A 17963-nucleotide genomic window follows, 5' to 3' on the forward strand; every position below is an offset into this window, starting at 1 on the left:
ATTTTAAACTTAAACTTGGCACCCATGAAAATGACTGCATACAAAGTCACTTGCTTCATGCAGTGATTTATGAATGGCAAACTCTGATTTGGAAGAGAGAAGCCGGGTGACAAAATCAGTCAAAATCAGACAAAATGAACAGGTGAGTGTTAGTGTATGGATGAGAAGGTGGACTTGGTAAAAAGGATTGCATGCACCGTGAATATATTGAATGAAAAGAGGTAATGGGAGGTGGATATATCTTAAAGAGGAGCTGGTTATGTTATAATCATGGTTTGAAAATACCCATGTTCTAACGAAAAAATGTGTTTCATTTTTGTTCCTAATATTATCATTTCTTTTTTTTCTGATTAGGCTTGACTTCAAGCAATGCTACTGTTAAAATGAATGTTTTGGAGCTGCTTTGTGCTGTTTGCCTGTACTCATCAAAAGGCCTCTCTCTTGTTTTGGATGCTTTAAGTTACTTGAGGGTATGTCATGGATCTGATGCCAATAAATATTGAAGTAACAATAATTCAATGCAGTCTCTCCTCAAATAATGCTCCCTCAATTTGTTATTTGCATTGTGCAAAATAATGGAAACAGCCCTATCTGAGTTGTCCATCAAGACCATTGCATCATCTGTCCCTTATTCTTTTCTTTCACCTCAGTCACTTAGTAAATTTAACTTTGAACATAAGATAAAACAGTTAAAATTGATTGGCGGACATTGATGCATTATTTTTATCCCATTTGATAAAATTTTTACCCGATTTGTAGGAATTTGAGTAAAATTATCTCAGCCTTGTGCTTTCTCTATTCAACAGAACTCCTCCCAATCTTATAATGAATGGCTTTGTGCAAATGTAGATTATATTTTTTAATTTGTGAGATAAAAATGACTTGCACTTACCAAAGACATGAAAAAATTTATCTGAAAATTCAATGGTATGTGAAAAAAAAACCTTCTTACAAACTCATGAGAGATGGTATACGTATAAATTTTATGGAGGAAAAAATTGGTGAAAAAAGAAAAACCAAGTGCCAAAGAAAAAGTCTGATAGTTACCTAAATTTGAACAGGCTTCTTATATGTTTTGACAAAAAACTCTATACTAAAAATGTGGGTGGAAAATGGTACAAAAATGTGGCTCAATTTGGCCCAATCAATATTAACAGTCCATCTGTCCAGATAATGAAAGAAATGGGCTGCATCCAATCCTTCATGTGGTCTCACAAGATTAACAGTGCTAATGTGAAGCAGATGTAATCATATCTGGTTTAATATATGGTAGATATGAATTGATTTTACTAAGCATTAATGTATTCTGAACAGACTACCTCGGAGAGCAGAAACCGCTTTGTCATAGTGGTGGAGGCATGCGAAAGCAGCGACACGCTTGCCCACACCTCCCTTGCCTTCATCAACTGCTTGCTGGCCGTCACTGACCCTATTCACAGGCGAGTTGCTCTGAGGAATGAGATTTTATGTAAGAATATTTTATTTCTATGAATAAAATGGTTCATGTACAGCATTGTTGCCAATTAAAAATGCACTAATTTAGCAACAAAAAATAAATGAAAGAATTTTACAAAATTGCAAATTAAATGGTATTCAAACTAGAAACTGATACAATTGATTTTTCGGATTGCATTAGTTGATGTCAAGTCAGTAAAATTTTTAATTGATATAGAAGAAGGGGCAATTTCAGTGGGAGAAAATTTATCAGGGCATAAAGATGGTAGAAAAGAGAAAATTACAATAGTGATAGTTTGTGAGAGCGATGCTAATTTTGCCTGTTTTACAGCTGCAGGACTGCCAAATGTGTTGTCGAGGATGCGAGAGAGCTCTTCGTCAAATGTTCAGGTGCAGCTGGAGGCGTTCGACAAAAATTGGCATTTGGATGCAGACTCGCTCCCCAAGGCCGCTGCATTTCTCGAGGCAATCAATAATGAGAGCAAACTGCGTCCTCCCCATGAGCTATTCCAGCTGATTTTTGAAAAGGTATGCTGTACTCGGTGAAATTGATTTGACATGAAAGGAGAGATGGAGTATATTTGGTTGTTCTATGGGTGGGGAAATATAATTCAGATAGTGACTCCTACTTCTAACAACTCTGGACTGTGGTAGATATAATAGTGCCACATGTCAATTAGGTACATATTTAGGTTCAGAAACGGAGAAGAAGTGGAAAAGAAAGATGCTGAGCAGGTAAAAGCACTTGCTCTTTATGGATAACCAAGGCAATTCATCCTTAACCAAGGCACTTATTCATCATAGCAGAGGTTAGAAATGAAACTTATTCTTGAGTTTTGGGTTTTTTGAAGTTCGTCTTTGATTTCTTATGAAAGGCCACAAATCACTAAGGAGCAGTAATTTAAGTGAGGGAATGGTACATAATTCAGTAACTAATTGCTTCCTAGTATGAATTGGTAAAAGATGTCTATGGGTTTTCAGCTATTTTTATATATGTACTATCAATTTATTTAGAGAATTTATTGATTTTATTTTACCATGTAACATTATAATTATTCATCAGAATTCCCAAATTCTTGACAACTGTATGGTATCTTTATCTATTTCTGATATTGAAATGATGCCATAGAAATGTTTTTGATTAATTTGGAGCTACCCTTTATCATGGCCTATGTTTCATTGCTGTTCAGGATTAATCGTTCATCTATTAACCTTGAGGAAACAGCTTGAGCATCACGTTAGACTTGGCATTATATGCATATTTATATTTAGATAATGCTACTGTGATGGATGGTTTCAAAGATTGATGCTGCATGTTCCATTTTAGGTACAAGATACCCATCAATGGTTTCTATTCCAAATGACCTTGGAAAACCTCTGCAAAGTGGATTTCTCGAGTGAGATAGGGGACCGCATGTGGGAGATAGTGGAGGAGGTGACAGCACAGGCGAGCGAGGGAAAATTCTCAGCTCAGGTGGCTCGGATCATGGGCTCTGATCTGTCAACAGGTGAGTTGTGGAAGGGAGTTGTCTTGCATATTCAGACAAGTATTCTACTTGCTCCTTCCATACGAAAGTCTATGCCTCCAAGTGTGCAAAATTGAGGGTTAGTATGCGTAGGAGGGGCAAAGGAAAGAAACTGGTATAAATGAACACATGGCACAAGCAGAATAGCCTAAATAGCCTCAGGGTATTATATTTGTCAACCTCTGATATCAATACCACTTCAGTTATATATTTCTTTTAATTATTATTAAATGAAAGCATCTTATCCACACTCTTCGCTTCGGAATTTAGTGTCTGTGATCACCAGGGCTTGGATATTCTTCAAAATCCGATAAAAGCTTTTAATGTGATTTAAATAAAAAACATACACTATCGTTATTATTGTGATTGTTGCTAGGTATAAAATTCCAAAACCTAGGCATGGATGAATTATTTTTCATTTGAAAGAAATTTCTGGGTTGGTGACTACTAGGAATGATATCACACGTGGAAATTGTTACCTTTCAGAGCCTAAATTATTGCAAGCAGTTTCAAAAGAAACTCAAACAGTGACAGAGAAACCTCAGACAGGGTCATTGATGCCTCTGTCATCGTCGTCCCCCTCGCAGACTGACCGAGACGGGCTGATTGAGTCATCTCCTGGGAATCCTGAAAAGCCATCATCACTTGTGGAAGGATCAACAATGCCACCCCCTCCCCCACCACCCCCACCTCTGCCATTGTTGTCTCAACCCCCACCACCTCCCCCTCCGCCTCCACCTCCACCATTGACGTTTCAACCCCCACCTCCTCCCCCTCCGCCTCTGCCTCCACCATTGTTGTCTCAACCCCCACCTCCACCCCCTCCACCTCCATTGTTGGGTGGGCCACCCCCTCCTCCTATGCCCCCAGGGGTCGGCATACCTCCACCCCCTCCTGCGATGGAAATGCCGTTTATCCAAAGTCACGCAGCACTCTCCTTCTCCGAAGCTTCGTCTCCGTCTACATTTGCAGATCGGAGGAGTCATACGTTTCCGAGGCCAAGCAGAAAAATGAAGACTCTGAATTGGCTTAAGATTCCCGCTCAGGCCATTGGTGAGTGAATTTGTGATTACAAACGGGAACGGGTGGTGGGAACAAAAGATCGATAAATGGTGTGTGTATGGGTGTATTTGGAGTTTTTGTTAAGCATCAAATTTAGCATCACATTTTTGGAAACAATATGAAAAGATGTTTGTTGAATTAATTTTGTTCTCTGTTCTTCAAAAATATTACTTAAATGCAAACAAAATATAATTAGTTGTTAATTGTTTTGTTGATCTATTTTTAAACAATTATTATGTAAATAATTTGATGATTGTCATTTGATATTTTTTACTAACTGCGTATTTTGAGTTAAATAGGCAGCTCTTATATTGAGTAACTATTAGTGTAAATGATAAAAAGTAAAGTTGAAATAAAATGCAAAGTACCCAGCTGAGAACATTCAGAGAATCAACTAGATTTTAGGAATAATCCTTAGCTCTTTACTGGCTCTTTTAACCAAGCCCTTCACTGCCACCTACTCAATAAAGGTAAAGCGTAGTGAGACATGCTAAGAATATTTAAAAGAAATGTATCACCTTTGAAATTTTTTTTGTGATGTCACATTTTTTTACAGTATACTTTCTTTATCACGAAGTTCAAGGGACCAAAAAACCGGAGGTTTGTAATAAGGAAGTTGGTAGGAACGTTTCTTTTATAAATCTATTAAAAAAATGTGTATATTACATGCGATTAAATTACGCACAAATACATAAAATGCCTGTATTTCTGAAAGTTTGTAAATCGAATGTGCGTAGGAAGAGGACTAACTGTTCGTCCAATTTACGAGCGGTAACGAGTGGGTCACCATGATTCCACAGGGATGAAACTTATTATATTATGTAGCATGCATACTGAAGAAAGAACCATAATCAACACTCTTGGAGTAGTACACAAGGAAAACTTAAACGCGACGCAATAATTAAAATGTTAATACCGTTGCTCATTTGTGAAACTTCATAGTAAAGTCCATTTTGTAACCGCTGGGACCGGGACCGAGGTTTGTAATTTCATATTAATGGAAATTTTGCCATAATGTTTCTTTTACTATGGGCTGGATAGGCTTTTCGTCGGGACCAACTATTTGCTTCGTAAAACAAGAACTTCGTAACAACATTGTTCGTACTAACAGGAGTCTGCTGCATATCTACATGCCAATTTTTAAATTTTGCTCTTGTATCAAACTTTTCACTGAATAATTTATCTTAAGTTTCTATTTCATAGTTTAAGTGCTGTATATTTACATATTTATTTGAACTTCAAAGCTGATACATTTGCTTGTGGCCCTATTTTGTTGAGAGGCATAAGCCAATATATCAGCCTGCAGCACTAAGAGGGTTAACATTTCCATTTTATCTGCAACTCCCTGTTATTATGGACCAATAAATTGAAATACATGCATGCCCATTTAATTTGATTTTGTTCTCGTTCCCAGGAGGAATAAACCGCAACTCTGTGTGGAAAGAAGTGGGCTCGGTGAGGGTGAAGGTAGACTTCTCAAAATTGGAGGAGCTGTTCAGCCGAGATAATGCTCAGAGGGTCAGCGTAGGAGGCAGCCCAGAGAAACCTCTCAAGGACTCAAAAGTGGAAGTGAATCTGCTGGACTCTAAGCGCAGTTTGCAAGTAAATATATTCCTCAGGCAGTTCAAAAAGAAACCAAGTGAAATAGTCGAGTATATCCAGTCAGGGAAAGTGGCTGAGCTGGGCGGAGCAGACCGACTGAGGAGGCTACAGAGGATCCTGCCAGAGCAAAATGAGGTGACTTGTGATGATTGAAAGTTGTGAGAGTGGGGAACAATGCATTGGGAATGCTCACTTGCCATTAAGGTATTTGGAGGAGGCGGCCAACAGCTAAGGTCATTTGCACAATGAGGGAGGAAAAGGTAGAGAAAAACCCAGTATAGGCCAGTTAGTCTGATCTAAATGATAGCTGCCAAGGGGACCATGGCTCTAAGTCCCATCAGAAAGATGGTGTGCTGTGCTTGAAGCCCCCTCCACAAAGCACTTAAGCAGGGATTAGGCATTCCATGAAAAATATCTGCCACCTTTGGTATGTGAACCTGGACATACAGGGAAGGAAGCCAACACTCTAATCCCCTCTTGATTTTAACTCAATAATGTATGTACTATACACATTGGGACATCATCAGCCACTTAGATGGTAGGAAGTGGGATTTCAAACAGCAATAAGCTTGCTGACCAATATTCTTTTATTGTCAATAGTGATAGAGTTTGACAAATGAAGGGACGTGTATTAGGGATGTGCGAGTACTCGAAAATTTGATTCAAGTCGAGTACGTAGTACTCGACCTGAGTGCTTCGAGTAGTATTACAAATGTCGAGTCGAGTCGAGTAGTTTCAGTTACAGAGCTGTCGAGGATAGTAAGTACAGAAACCTGCTGACAGGAGGTTATATCAGAAAACTCATGTAATAAAACCGTTTTATGGTCAATAAGTCATTCTAATCCCATAACCTATGAGGTTCAGCTTGTAGTATATGTATCAATCAACCACCATAGTGGTCAACATGATCAGCGAATACTTTTTGGTCAGACGCTGTGGCCGACCATCTTCCCACTTGGCGGCGTAATCGGAGTGGACCGCTGTTCTGCTCATATTTCCTAATGCGATACTTTTGTTTCCTATCATTCTATCTTTGATTTGCTAATTCTGACATGATTTACATTCTCATTAACTTTTCCTTTTTACATCAAGCTAAGCATAGAATTGAAATAGAAAATAGAAAAGCTGAATTGCCTGGTTCACGAGTGCCATACTTGACTCAGCTCGATACTCGCGAGTAGTTTTCAACTCGACTCGAGATCAAAAAGTACTACTCGCACATCCCTAACATGTATATTTCTTTTTCTGGATGAGCTGGACTCTTCATGAGGTATTCGAAGCAAAAAGTCACTGGATTTAATCCTTTGATAACTAAAATGAACGAGAACTGTAATGATTCCAATTAATAACGCATGAATTGTGGGCTGTAACTTTTGCTTTTTCTTATTATAAACTAGGGAAAGAATGGGAAGATTTATTTTTCATTGCTATTTAATGGTAATCCAAATTTGAGTAAATTTTCTCAACAAACCAGAGGAGATGAAATATTTCTCATACACCATTTGTATTTCTTTTTATTTCTACTTCTACCGCCATGAAATGTTTTGGCACCCTTGCGACTCTTCTGTGCTCATATTAATGGATAGATTTCATTTTTAATTACTGTCTAGCAGTCAAGTTAAACGCACAAACCAGGCCTAAAAACAAACATCTGATAATAAATATAGGGTGCAATTTCTTGATTATCTAGAGAAACACATGAACAGAAGGAGGGTAATGATCAAAGAAAAGCAAATGCTTATAATGAAAGCTTTCAATAACAAACTTTGTCTTCTTTGTCTGTTTTTCTTGTTTGACAGCTGAGCTGTTTGATTGATAGAGAGGATAAGATCAAGCCATAAGATGTATTGTGGTAGAGGGAAATAGTGCCGGACCATTTTAGCAATGAAGCTAGTTTATTTATTGTGGGAAGCATGTATTGTCAGAGCTGCATGGTCCATATGGGAGAGCAGTAGCCTTTTATCTGAAGGAAATATGTTACAAAGTGTGATCTCAGAGCTTGGGGATCAGTGACATATATCTGTATAGAAGACCTCATAGAGATTCGACATGGTTTTGGTTTTACCTGAATGAATATGCTCTATGGTGGAAGTGAGGAGTGAGCTTTCCTAATTCGTACGTGTATTCTCTGTTAGTGTGAGTTGCTCAAGTCTCATCAACACTCATTCCTTTGCAGTTGGCTCTGGTGACTTCATTCACAGGTGACCCTCAGTTATTAGGAGCTGCCGAGAAATTCTACCTTCAGTTGTCAGCTGTTCCTGAGTATAGTCTCCGAATTGAAGCAATGGCTCTGGTATCTACCCTTATCTTTCCCATCATCAATTGCTTGATCAGCTGGGGTGTGTTGTTCTGAATATCACTGGATGCACATCAATACTGCAATCATGCTGAAACAGTCATTGTTGCACATTGGCGACGTGCACTTTGGAGCACTCGAAGCATTGGTGCATTTATGTGCAAAGTGCATTCATGTCATTTAGAGGTCCCAAAATGAATTTGTTTAAAAAGAGAGATCCCCACTAACAACCGTGAATATTGCTTTATAATTCAAGTTTTTCAGTATTCCATGAAATATGGTAGAACTACAATGAAAAAAGTAAATAAAACTATTTTTGTACTTTCCTCTATTTTTAATGGTGAAAGTTTCTTACAATACATTCTGATTCATTTGCCTTCACTTTGATTGATAGTGCTCACTCCAGGGCCACTTCATACTCTCCAAACTTTGGTTCAGAACGGTTTTGATGCGAAGAATGCAATATTGAGAACATACCCCAGAAATCAATCATGATTGAATATGCAATAATATTGACCATTGTGTTAGCATTGAATTGTGCAATCTCTTTTTCAGAAAGAAGAATTGGTGCCATCCATATCAGAGATTCAGCCTCAGCTCAAAAAAATACAATCCACATGTGAGTCACTCATGACAAATGATTCACTGAAAAAGTTTCTGGCGTTGATTCTTCAATCTGGAAATTATTTAAATGCAGTGGGTATTATCTTTCTTTCTTTGATTGTGATTGATTTGCATGTCTCAGAATAGATTCATGTTAAACCAATGAGTATCCCGATGATGTTGACAGTTTGAAAAAACCATGGAGAAACACTCCCGTGGAAGTTAACAAAGTTTTTTTTTATGTTGGTTAAAGATGAATACAACATTCAGGATTATGCAAATGAAATGTGAAGCTGATTTAACACGTTGCGTACGGATGGCGAGAATTCTCGTCATTTTTTTTCCCGAACATTCCGAACGGATGTCGAAGATTCTCGTCATTTAGGCACGTCAACCTAAACAATTTTAAAGCGTACAATACGTATTTGTTTGTACGTTTTCAGTTGTTGTTCGTTATTCATAATGAATTGATGCATCATAACGTTTGATTGGGTAAAGTTATATTCTAAACATTAGCTTTTTAACCATGTTTAAACCAAAGGCATTACGCCCTAACAGGCACATATTTCCAATCTCAACACCTCCACCCAGAATCGGCGTTCCTAGGAATTTAAATACCCCGGTACGCAGCGTGTTAATAAAAGACATTGTTTTCCAATTGATGTGAGTTCCGTTAATTGACAAAAAAATATCAATGTAAGTAACCACCCACCCAGTGAGAAATGGGTGGTGGAATCCACGTGGAACCCACGTGGAATCCACGTTGAGTGGTGGATATTTGGTGGTGGTGGATATTGAGTGGTTGGACCCACGTGGAATCCACGTTGATTTCAAGTGGATTTGTGGTGATTATCATAAAATGTTAAACAGAATTTCTAATTTGTGGAACTTAACTCTCTGGTGACATTGCGTCATTTATCATCCTGAAACCACGCTAGTTATGTGAAAATGTATCGCACATTCTATTTTTATATAATTCGTGGAAAGGCAGCCATGAGAGCACATGAAAAATCGTAGACACATATATAGAAGGTTTAGATATAGAGTGGTTGAGGTTTTAATGGTTTTAGGACAGCACCAACTGCTGTTTTAATTTTTCCACCAAATTTCCACGTGGGTTCCACGTTGATTCCACGGCCAAAAACACGAGGTATCCACGTCAATTCTCCACGTGAGTTCCACGTGGATTCCACCACCCATTTCTCACTGGGCAAGCTCCCCCAATGGAAATTTATTACTACATGCCTGGCTTTGGAATTACATGTACAACAGTAGAGGAAGTCATACTTGAGCATAAGCAGTGCCACTCAATTTCTTGGCAAACTTTTTTTGGCCCCTAGTACAAACTTGTGAGTGTCTTTGAAATCCAATCTGCTCTCTCCTTGTATATAGGGAAGTTACGCTGGTGAGGCGAGTGGGTTCCGCCTTGCAACCCTTCCAAGTCTCCTGCAAACAAGAGCCAACACTCCGAGGATTACTCTGCTGCATTACTTGGTCGAGCTTGCTGAGAACATGGAGGTTGAGTGTGGGGATGGGAAGAGAACCGCAGAAGATCAAAAAGGCCCTCCGAGATTCACCAAAGAGATAAAATATGTTCATGAGGTGTCAAGGTACTACATATGTATAATGCACTCTATTGAAATATTGGTGATATGCATTTACATGGAATTCATGGCAAGCATGGTCCAATTTTTTGTTGAAAACATATTTTTGATAAGTACATATGAAGAATGAATCATAAATACAAAAATTCATTAGAAAATAAATTTAAGAAATTTGAAACTTCAATTTCACCACATAAATTACCTTGAATTTTGATATATTCAAATCATATAAAAACTTGCCAACTGCCACTGCCACTGCCAACATATCAGAACCCTCCGTATCTAATTCGTATGTACATAGTACCCATTGACTACGGGGATACTATGCCGCTCCGTCGCTTTTCGTCAATGGATACTTTCCATTCGTGGCCTGTCGACGAAGCGCGTACGCAGCATGTGAATGTCCGCTATGAAGCACGTACGATAGGATACGAAGCGCGCAGGAACACAGCACTCAGGCTAATCTCAATCGATTGGGTCGAAAATTAGATATATCGTAACTCGCACGATCGAAAAATGTATCGAACGCAACACAATCGATAGCTATCAACCGTAGCGAGAATGTTATGAATCATTATGAATTGTAAGTTCTCAATAGGTAAATAATACTATATCATGAATTCTAATTACCATGATACAGTACTATTTACCTATTGAGAACTTACAAAACTTATTCGGCCACTTAAATAACTGCGAAAAATGAGATTCTCAAGGCTAATTCACGCATCCCCAGCATCCAGCATTCTTAAGTGGCTCGTACTTACTTGGAAATCTTGAGATGTTAATAAGAGTAAATTCTTATTAATTTTGACACTAAATAAGACATCACATAGCCCACGAGCATTAAAAAGCTTACCCTAAAGCCTGACGAAATAAAATTTTTAAATAAAAATTGCCGATGAAACAGGATTGCTGACACACTTGCTATTAGTATGATCGAATTCATCAAAATGCAAGCAAAAATTAACGTATAGTTCAGTCTCAGCTACTAAAACTTACCCATATCAGGCGCTAAAGTATTTGAAAAATTATTTGGGATGAGTAAAAGTCTCTAGGTCACTGCAGTAAATGTATCAACCTATTAAAAATATGAAAGTCCTGCCAAATCACCAGCATAAACACTTGTAAAATAAAACATGGTATCTCTTAGATCACACCTCCGATTTTATACTTACTTTGCATGAAGTCACCACCACAAGAAATTTTAAAGAGGCAGGAAAGAAAAAACCCACAGAAATACAATACATATATTATGTATTTTCTATTGTCAACCACAATAATATTTCCAATTTTCTCTTCTATCCCACATCTAATTTAGCGAAACAATTACTCTTATTCTCTTTCGAATAGAAAATTATTTAAAAGAGGACTGGTCGATACATAAAAACTATCTTCAATACTTTCTCCGATGAACGTCCACTATCACAGCATCAACTTGCACAAATCAAATCCACATCCACAAATATGTCACTTCTGCCACAATGTCTGTCTTCTTGGCGACAGGTAACAGTGAAGCAATGGTACCTTCCTCCAATCTGGGCACCTTCAATTCAGCAAGAATTTTCTCCTCGTCTTCTCGTCCAAGGCCACAGATTATTTTCTGATATCACAAGGTGCGATGTGAAGCTCACACACCTAAAATTAATAAATAATAAAATACCATGTAACTTATTACCTAGGTCAAATCATTTCCAATTTTTGGTATTTCTGCATGAGAAATCAAATTACTAGGCTCGTAAATATAGTAAATATTTGTATGCCTGATATTTTTATTGTTTTAAACTATAGCATAAGATAATTTGAAATGATGAAAGCCGACGTGTAATACACCATAGGGCAAGCTAAGAAGCAATATTCGATCCTATAAACTTGGCAGCTTATTCCTAGTTTCTCCTTTAACCACACGTTTACCAAATGAATTAATACAAAAAAGACAACTAAAATGCAAGGATTTTCAAAAGAATAGCTGCTACAATATTTTGAATCACCATTTTTAGTACTGAATAGTACTATAGTACTTGAGTACTGAATAGTTCGGGATGTTGATGCATCAACATCCCGAAGCCACTTCTAACTTAAAATTACATCCAAATAATTACAGCGAGAAAGAGTACATACCTCACAGTTTTTCGTAGGGGTGAAATGTTTTCTTCTTATCGCCCAAATGCACTTCTTCTTCAACTCAGGATCTTTTGGAAAGCTAAAAACTTGAACTATGTCCCGGAGTTTCCATTACATCCCGACAATACACACACGAAAGGCATTTTTAACAAAAATATCTCACAAACACGTTTCTGAAGCCCAGTGAATGAAATTTAAGAATAAGGGAAACTTCACCATTACCAGACACTATTTTTCACAAACTTAACCACAAAAATCCCTGAAATGTGGTGAGACGTGACGTAAACGATGCGATCTCCAACGGCTTGTGCTAGCTTGTGAAGGCATGTGATCTTTCTAGGAGGATATGGCACGATGGCACCACCCGCGAAAGAAAATAGTCCCAGACCGAATACAGTTTTATCGATGAGATACAATTTTATCGATGCGATATCGATATGAATTTGCCAGTCCTCTTGCATCTTTTTTCGTCATTAAAGGAAATAAAGAAACAAAACCTTTTTCCTAACTTCCTAAGCGCGATTTTTGTATCTTGATGGTCCACCCTCGTATTCAGGTACGAAAACTTCCTGTGCCGTCTGGGAAGCCTTTTAATTTTTTGCAAAAACAATACAGTATGATAATTCATGACATGAGCAATATTTATGATGATGAATTATTTTAAAATATTGAAATACAAGATAACTAGCTTCGGATTTCTGATTTTGTCAAAAGAAAAGAAATTTTAATTTATTTTTGTCGCTCGTGTATTGAATATGCCATGGCTGGTGCTGAAATCGAATGGAGCGTAAATAATCATTGAGGAAATTTGGAAAGCCTATAGTGATGTATCAAGAAACTTTCTCTATGCATTGAACTGAATTCATATTAACATTAGAAGTTGAGAAGTATCATGCTGTAAAATTTAACTTAATCAGCTATCATAAATAATCCTAGCCCCCTATTTTCAGTCATTACTTTTAAAAAGCAAAAAATATAATCCCCTTCTGAACCCATTTCTTCACATGATATCAGACTTTGGGGGACATGACGTTGTGTTATAAAAAATTAGAAAGCAAACCTTCTGCTTGAAAAAATAGATAAATGTTATATGTCATGGTCATTTGGAAAAAAACTGTCAAATTCTGTAAGCATAGAACCATCCTTTGCAATTGTGAGAGATCATATTAGCAAATATTAATGACTTTACTTATATGTATACATATAAGGTATGGCCATTTTCTTACCCTCAGAATAACGCTGGAAGGTGTTGAGGCAGAAATACTCTCAATAGAAAAGTCAGTTGTATCCATTGTGAAGAGAATTAAGAGTTCCAGAGATGAAGGCATCCGGCAGCAGTATTCAGGTGAGAGCCATGCGTTGCCTTTGTGAATGCTACAACATGATATCAGACAACATGATATAACACTCTTGTTTGGGTTAAAATAGTCTCGTAAGGAGCCCCCCCTGGAGAGGGAGCTGTGCACACTAGTGAGAGCTATATCATTGCTTGTAATTGGAAAGAAGATTAAGTTCTTCAATGGGGAAAGGAGTATGTCAAGTGTCCCAGGGAGTGAAAGCAAGAGAGATGAAAAGGCCAGAGCTAAGATATGCCTTATGCTCAGAGACAAATTTAGTGGGGGGACCTTTTATCTATTTTTTAAATGTCTAAGGGGGGCACCCAAAATAAAATAAAAATAAATTTTTTAATATTGTTATCATAATGTTAGTTTTTTGTGTATTACAGAGCCTCAATCATTTAATTCATATTAATAACTTTCATGTTAAGATAAAGAATATTTCATTCACTAAGTATTGTATCTTGTTTTTCTCTCAAATATGAGAAGATTACTTGCTTGTCAGACCCTTGTGCCCCCAGAAAAAAATCCTGGATATTAATCCCCACCTTATGGTCATGCTAAATTGCTTAATTCATGTAAAATTGCGATCTTGTAAAATGGCAATGGAAGCATGAGATAGCCTTAAGTGTGCCTAGGAAGACAAGGGGCTACTAAGGAGATTGGACTTGCTCAGGAGACAGTTTGGTGTTTGGCTGGACCATTTTGATACCGTGCAAAAATATGTGACTTAAATCCTGCTTCTGTCGCAGCAGTTGGTATACATCAGTGCTCCCATCCAGGGGTGCAGTAATGGATTAAGGCTAGGGAGGGTTTTACGTGCAACTAATACTGTGGGGTCTGGGGGATATGTAATACAAGCCACGGTAAACGGGAGGTGCGGGTGCCCTTCCTCAGAAAAATTTTAAGATAAATGGTTCAAAATGGTGAGTTTTACGGCTTTCTGAGGGGTATTTTATTAACCTTTACACTATTCTGTTAGTTATGTTAATCCAATTAAGTAAAATGGAGTAAACAAAAAATTTCTCTGAGCTCTTGGGGAGTTTTATCCCCCAAACCCCCCCCCCCCCCTCGCTGCTCCACTGCTCCCATCAATGATGAATTTGTCAGAGTGATTATGTTAAATGGTTTACTGCGTCAAAGTTCATTGTGTTTCCTTTGTGCTTCATGTTTCTGCTTGTGCCTTCATGCAATAATGTGGTGATATTATATAATTACTTGCTAGTCATTCTGAACAATGTAAGAACCTCAAAATAACACGCAGACAAGGTTTGCTTGGGAAGTAATTATGATTACATCTGGCAATGTATACATATTATTTCCAGTTTTGATGATGCATACAACGGCAATACTATTTCTTGCTCTTATGACTGCCCACTGATATAATTCTGGGATCTTCCTCTGGTTTGTTGCATAATAACTTTAGTCATGTTTTACTGGTTGTTTTTTATAGAATGGATGGAAAAAGCTGTGTCGGACATCAAACAGCTGGTTCAGTTGCTGGACAGAGTGAAAGATGAATGCAAGAAGCTGGCTGTACATTTTTGTGAAGACACTTCAAAGTTCAAACCTGAGGAATGTTTTAAGATCTTCTCTGATTTTTTGAACTCTGTTGAGAAGTGCTGGAAGGTAATTTCATTTTTTATCGCTCAACACTCATGAAATAGTAAAGTTTCTTATTCAGTGAGATAAGGTATCACTGCAATTTTTTAAAATGCCAATTGGTTCTTTCAGTAGACAATGGTGAATTCCTCTCTCAAGTTTTCCATGTGGTGAGATGTTCAGTTTCACTCACTCAGTTATTCAGCCCAAATTGGTTTGAATAATTGACTACCATTGAAATTTTCAGACATGATTTACACGTATTTGAATGAAAACATTTCTATTTCACGTCATTTATAGTGTAAAATGAGGTGGCATGTTGTGAGTTGCCTACCCCACAAAACTAATTTCCGGGACACAATAAAAGGTCATTCTCTTGATTATTGAAGGCAATACAGCAAGCGTATTTGGTCAACATATCAGCTTAAGTCCAAAATTATACCCCATTGAAAAAAATGAGTGCTTGCTTTAACTATATTGAAATTACATATTTAAATTATTTACATTTTTTTTAAAATTTCTTTACACTAAGGCAAAATGGCAGATAGAAGATATTAACCGATTGGGAAAAAAATCATATTTGTAATACCCATCCGTGTATGCAACTTTTGCTGAATACTTATTATGATTCGCTCCTAAAAAAAGTGGCAAAACAAGGCACCCCATTGGACATCCTACTTGAAAATCCTCAAAGTGCAACTTGACACACACACTCAGGCACACTGAAAGATACCGGCTCCCTACACTGTATGCATGAAATTCTAATGCCTTTGGCTGAGTCTGGGATGAGCTCTATCCTCATCAATCCAAAGCAGCTTACGGGTTGAATCATTGAGCAAGCAAGGAAGATGTTTTGCTGTAGGAGATGTTGAAATGATTGCCTATGCCGTCATATGGTCATTGACTCTTGAGTCTGTGTAATATATTACTCGTTTAGGGGCCAGGCTTCTACTGGTTGACTATAGTTGATCTCTTGAACTGATTCTTCTTGCTTCCATTTTTTTGTGAGAGGATGGTTTAATCCGGATGGCATTCAATTTGGAAAATTTTTTAGTGTGTTTTGCTGAAAAATGGTGGGGTTTTTCTGCCATATGAAATACAGTCTTTCAGAAACATGAATCCACATCCCTCTGTGTCTTGGCAATGCACCCTGGACACTCAAAGATGTCTCAAATATTTGAGAGATATAAAAAAATGATGGCTTGAGGAATTCATTTTCCCTGTCATTTAAAAGCATAGCTGAAATGACCGCTGGACCTGAATAATTGTGTGATAAATACTATAAAATAGTTGTTGATTCATGGTTAGGTATGCATTGCTCTTGTGATTTTGATTTTAAATGTGCTGGCCATGTTGTTTGCAGGAAAACGAGCAGAGGAAGATAGTGGAGAGGAAACAGGCTGAGAGGAAGAAGGAGCAAGTGGAAAAGCCCAAATTGAGTGGACAGCCAAGCTTCATCCGAGTGCGGGGCAAGAGCAGAGTGGTGGAGAGTGTGGTGGATGACTCCTGCATTGTGGACAGACTCATGGAGGAGATTAGGGGAGGAAACTTTAAGTTGAGGAGAAGCATAACTGCTGGAGATATATGAAAGGCATTTTCCATTTTGCATTTGGAAAGTTTATCACATTCTCTCATTGTTTGCTGATCAATTTTTACTCACGAGAAACATTAATTATTTATGAAAAGTAATAACAATTGGCTTGTAATTCCATAAATGTGAAATGTACAATTATTCTGCATCCTAGGTTTCGAAGAAGATCTTCATCATAAGGCACATTGGTTATAGAAGAAACTGAAGTTACACAGACTCGTTTATAGTTGCACAGACTTGCTGTTCATAGTAACTGATTGACATACCAGGCTAGATGCCGAGATGCTTCCCAATCTGGAGTATACACATGTATGGGAGGAAGGTCCAAAAGGGAGATTGGGAGTTGTATAAAAAGTTGTTTGTGACCACCTCGTCACAATGAAGACTTTTAAATATTTCCATCCTCTCCTACTCATCCACCCTCAGCCCCTTGATATCCAAGTGCAGCCCCTTGATGTCCAAGTTTTATTTTGATCTCTGGATCAAAATCACTTTGGTGCCTCTCCTCAATGAGATACTTGGCAAAGAGAGTCGATGGATTATTTCTGCACAGAAATATTTAAAAGTATCCGTTGTGATGAGGTCTATGTAACTTTTCAATTCCTTCTATATCCAAAGTTTTTGATGGTAAAGATTTTCATCTAAACCTAGATTGCTGAATAGTTGTGCATTAAACATGCATGGAATGACGATATTAGTATTATTACTTTTCATAATAATTATTAAATTCCATGCTGGCACACCTGAAACAATGCAATTAATTTTGTACATATGTAAATATGTATTTGTTATGAATTATGTATTTTTTTATAATACACTAAAGTGCTCTTTTAATTTTTAGTCATGACCATAGTAAGTAGAGATACCAATCCCCGTGAAATCATGATGGAATGAGACATCATTTTGTGGGCGGTGGTTGGAGGCCTGCATACAGGCTCAAAACTTGGTCTGTCATTGGCTGTGCTCCTTTCCTTTCATATTAAGAAAGCGCTCACTCATTTGCCATTCTTCAGCAATAACCTCCCTGCCCCAACTAAATTCAACCTCAGGTATGGTTCAAAATTTTGGGCTTTGTTCCCATGTCACTGTTTGAGTGGCGCCATTTTTCCCATCAAATACTGGTTGCTTTTTCTTGGGAATCTATATAGGCAGGGCTTTTTTCAT

General features: G+C 37.6%; 1 protein-coding gene across 1 annotated transcript in view; it reads left to right on the forward strand.

The window, feature by feature from the left end:
* Positions 1-17633, forward strand: part of LOC124158849 (inverted formin-2-like) — a 63698-nt gene extending 46065 nt beyond the window's left edge. Inside the window, exons 5-16 of the mRNA XM_046534226.1 lie at positions 355-470; positions 1315-1468; positions 1787-1983; positions 2783-2963; positions 3468-4034; positions 5458-5780; positions 7822-7938; positions 8497-8637; positions 9937-10154; positions 13502-13614; positions 15060-15235; positions 16572-17633. Coding sequence (XP_046390182.1) covers positions 355-470; positions 1315-1468; positions 1787-1983; positions 2783-2963; positions 3468-4034; positions 5458-5780; positions 7822-7938; positions 8497-8637; positions 9937-10154; positions 13502-13614; positions 15060-15235; positions 16572-16796 — 2528 coding nt within the window. The 3' untranslated portion in view covers positions 16797-17633. The remainder of the gene's footprint in view (positions 1-354; positions 471-1314; positions 1469-1786; positions 1984-2782; positions 2964-3467; positions 4035-5457; positions 5781-7821; positions 7939-8496; positions 8638-9936; positions 10155-13501; positions 13615-15059; positions 15236-16571) is intronic.
* The last annotated feature ends 330 nt before the right edge of the window (positions 17634-17963 follow it).

This window comes from Ischnura elegans, chromosome 5 (assembly GCF_921293095.1).
Source record: "Ischnura elegans chromosome 5, ioIscEleg1.1, whole genome shotgun sequence".
Lineage (NCBI taxonomy): Eukaryota > Metazoa > Arthropoda > Insecta > Odonata > Coenagrionidae > Ischnura > Ischnura elegans.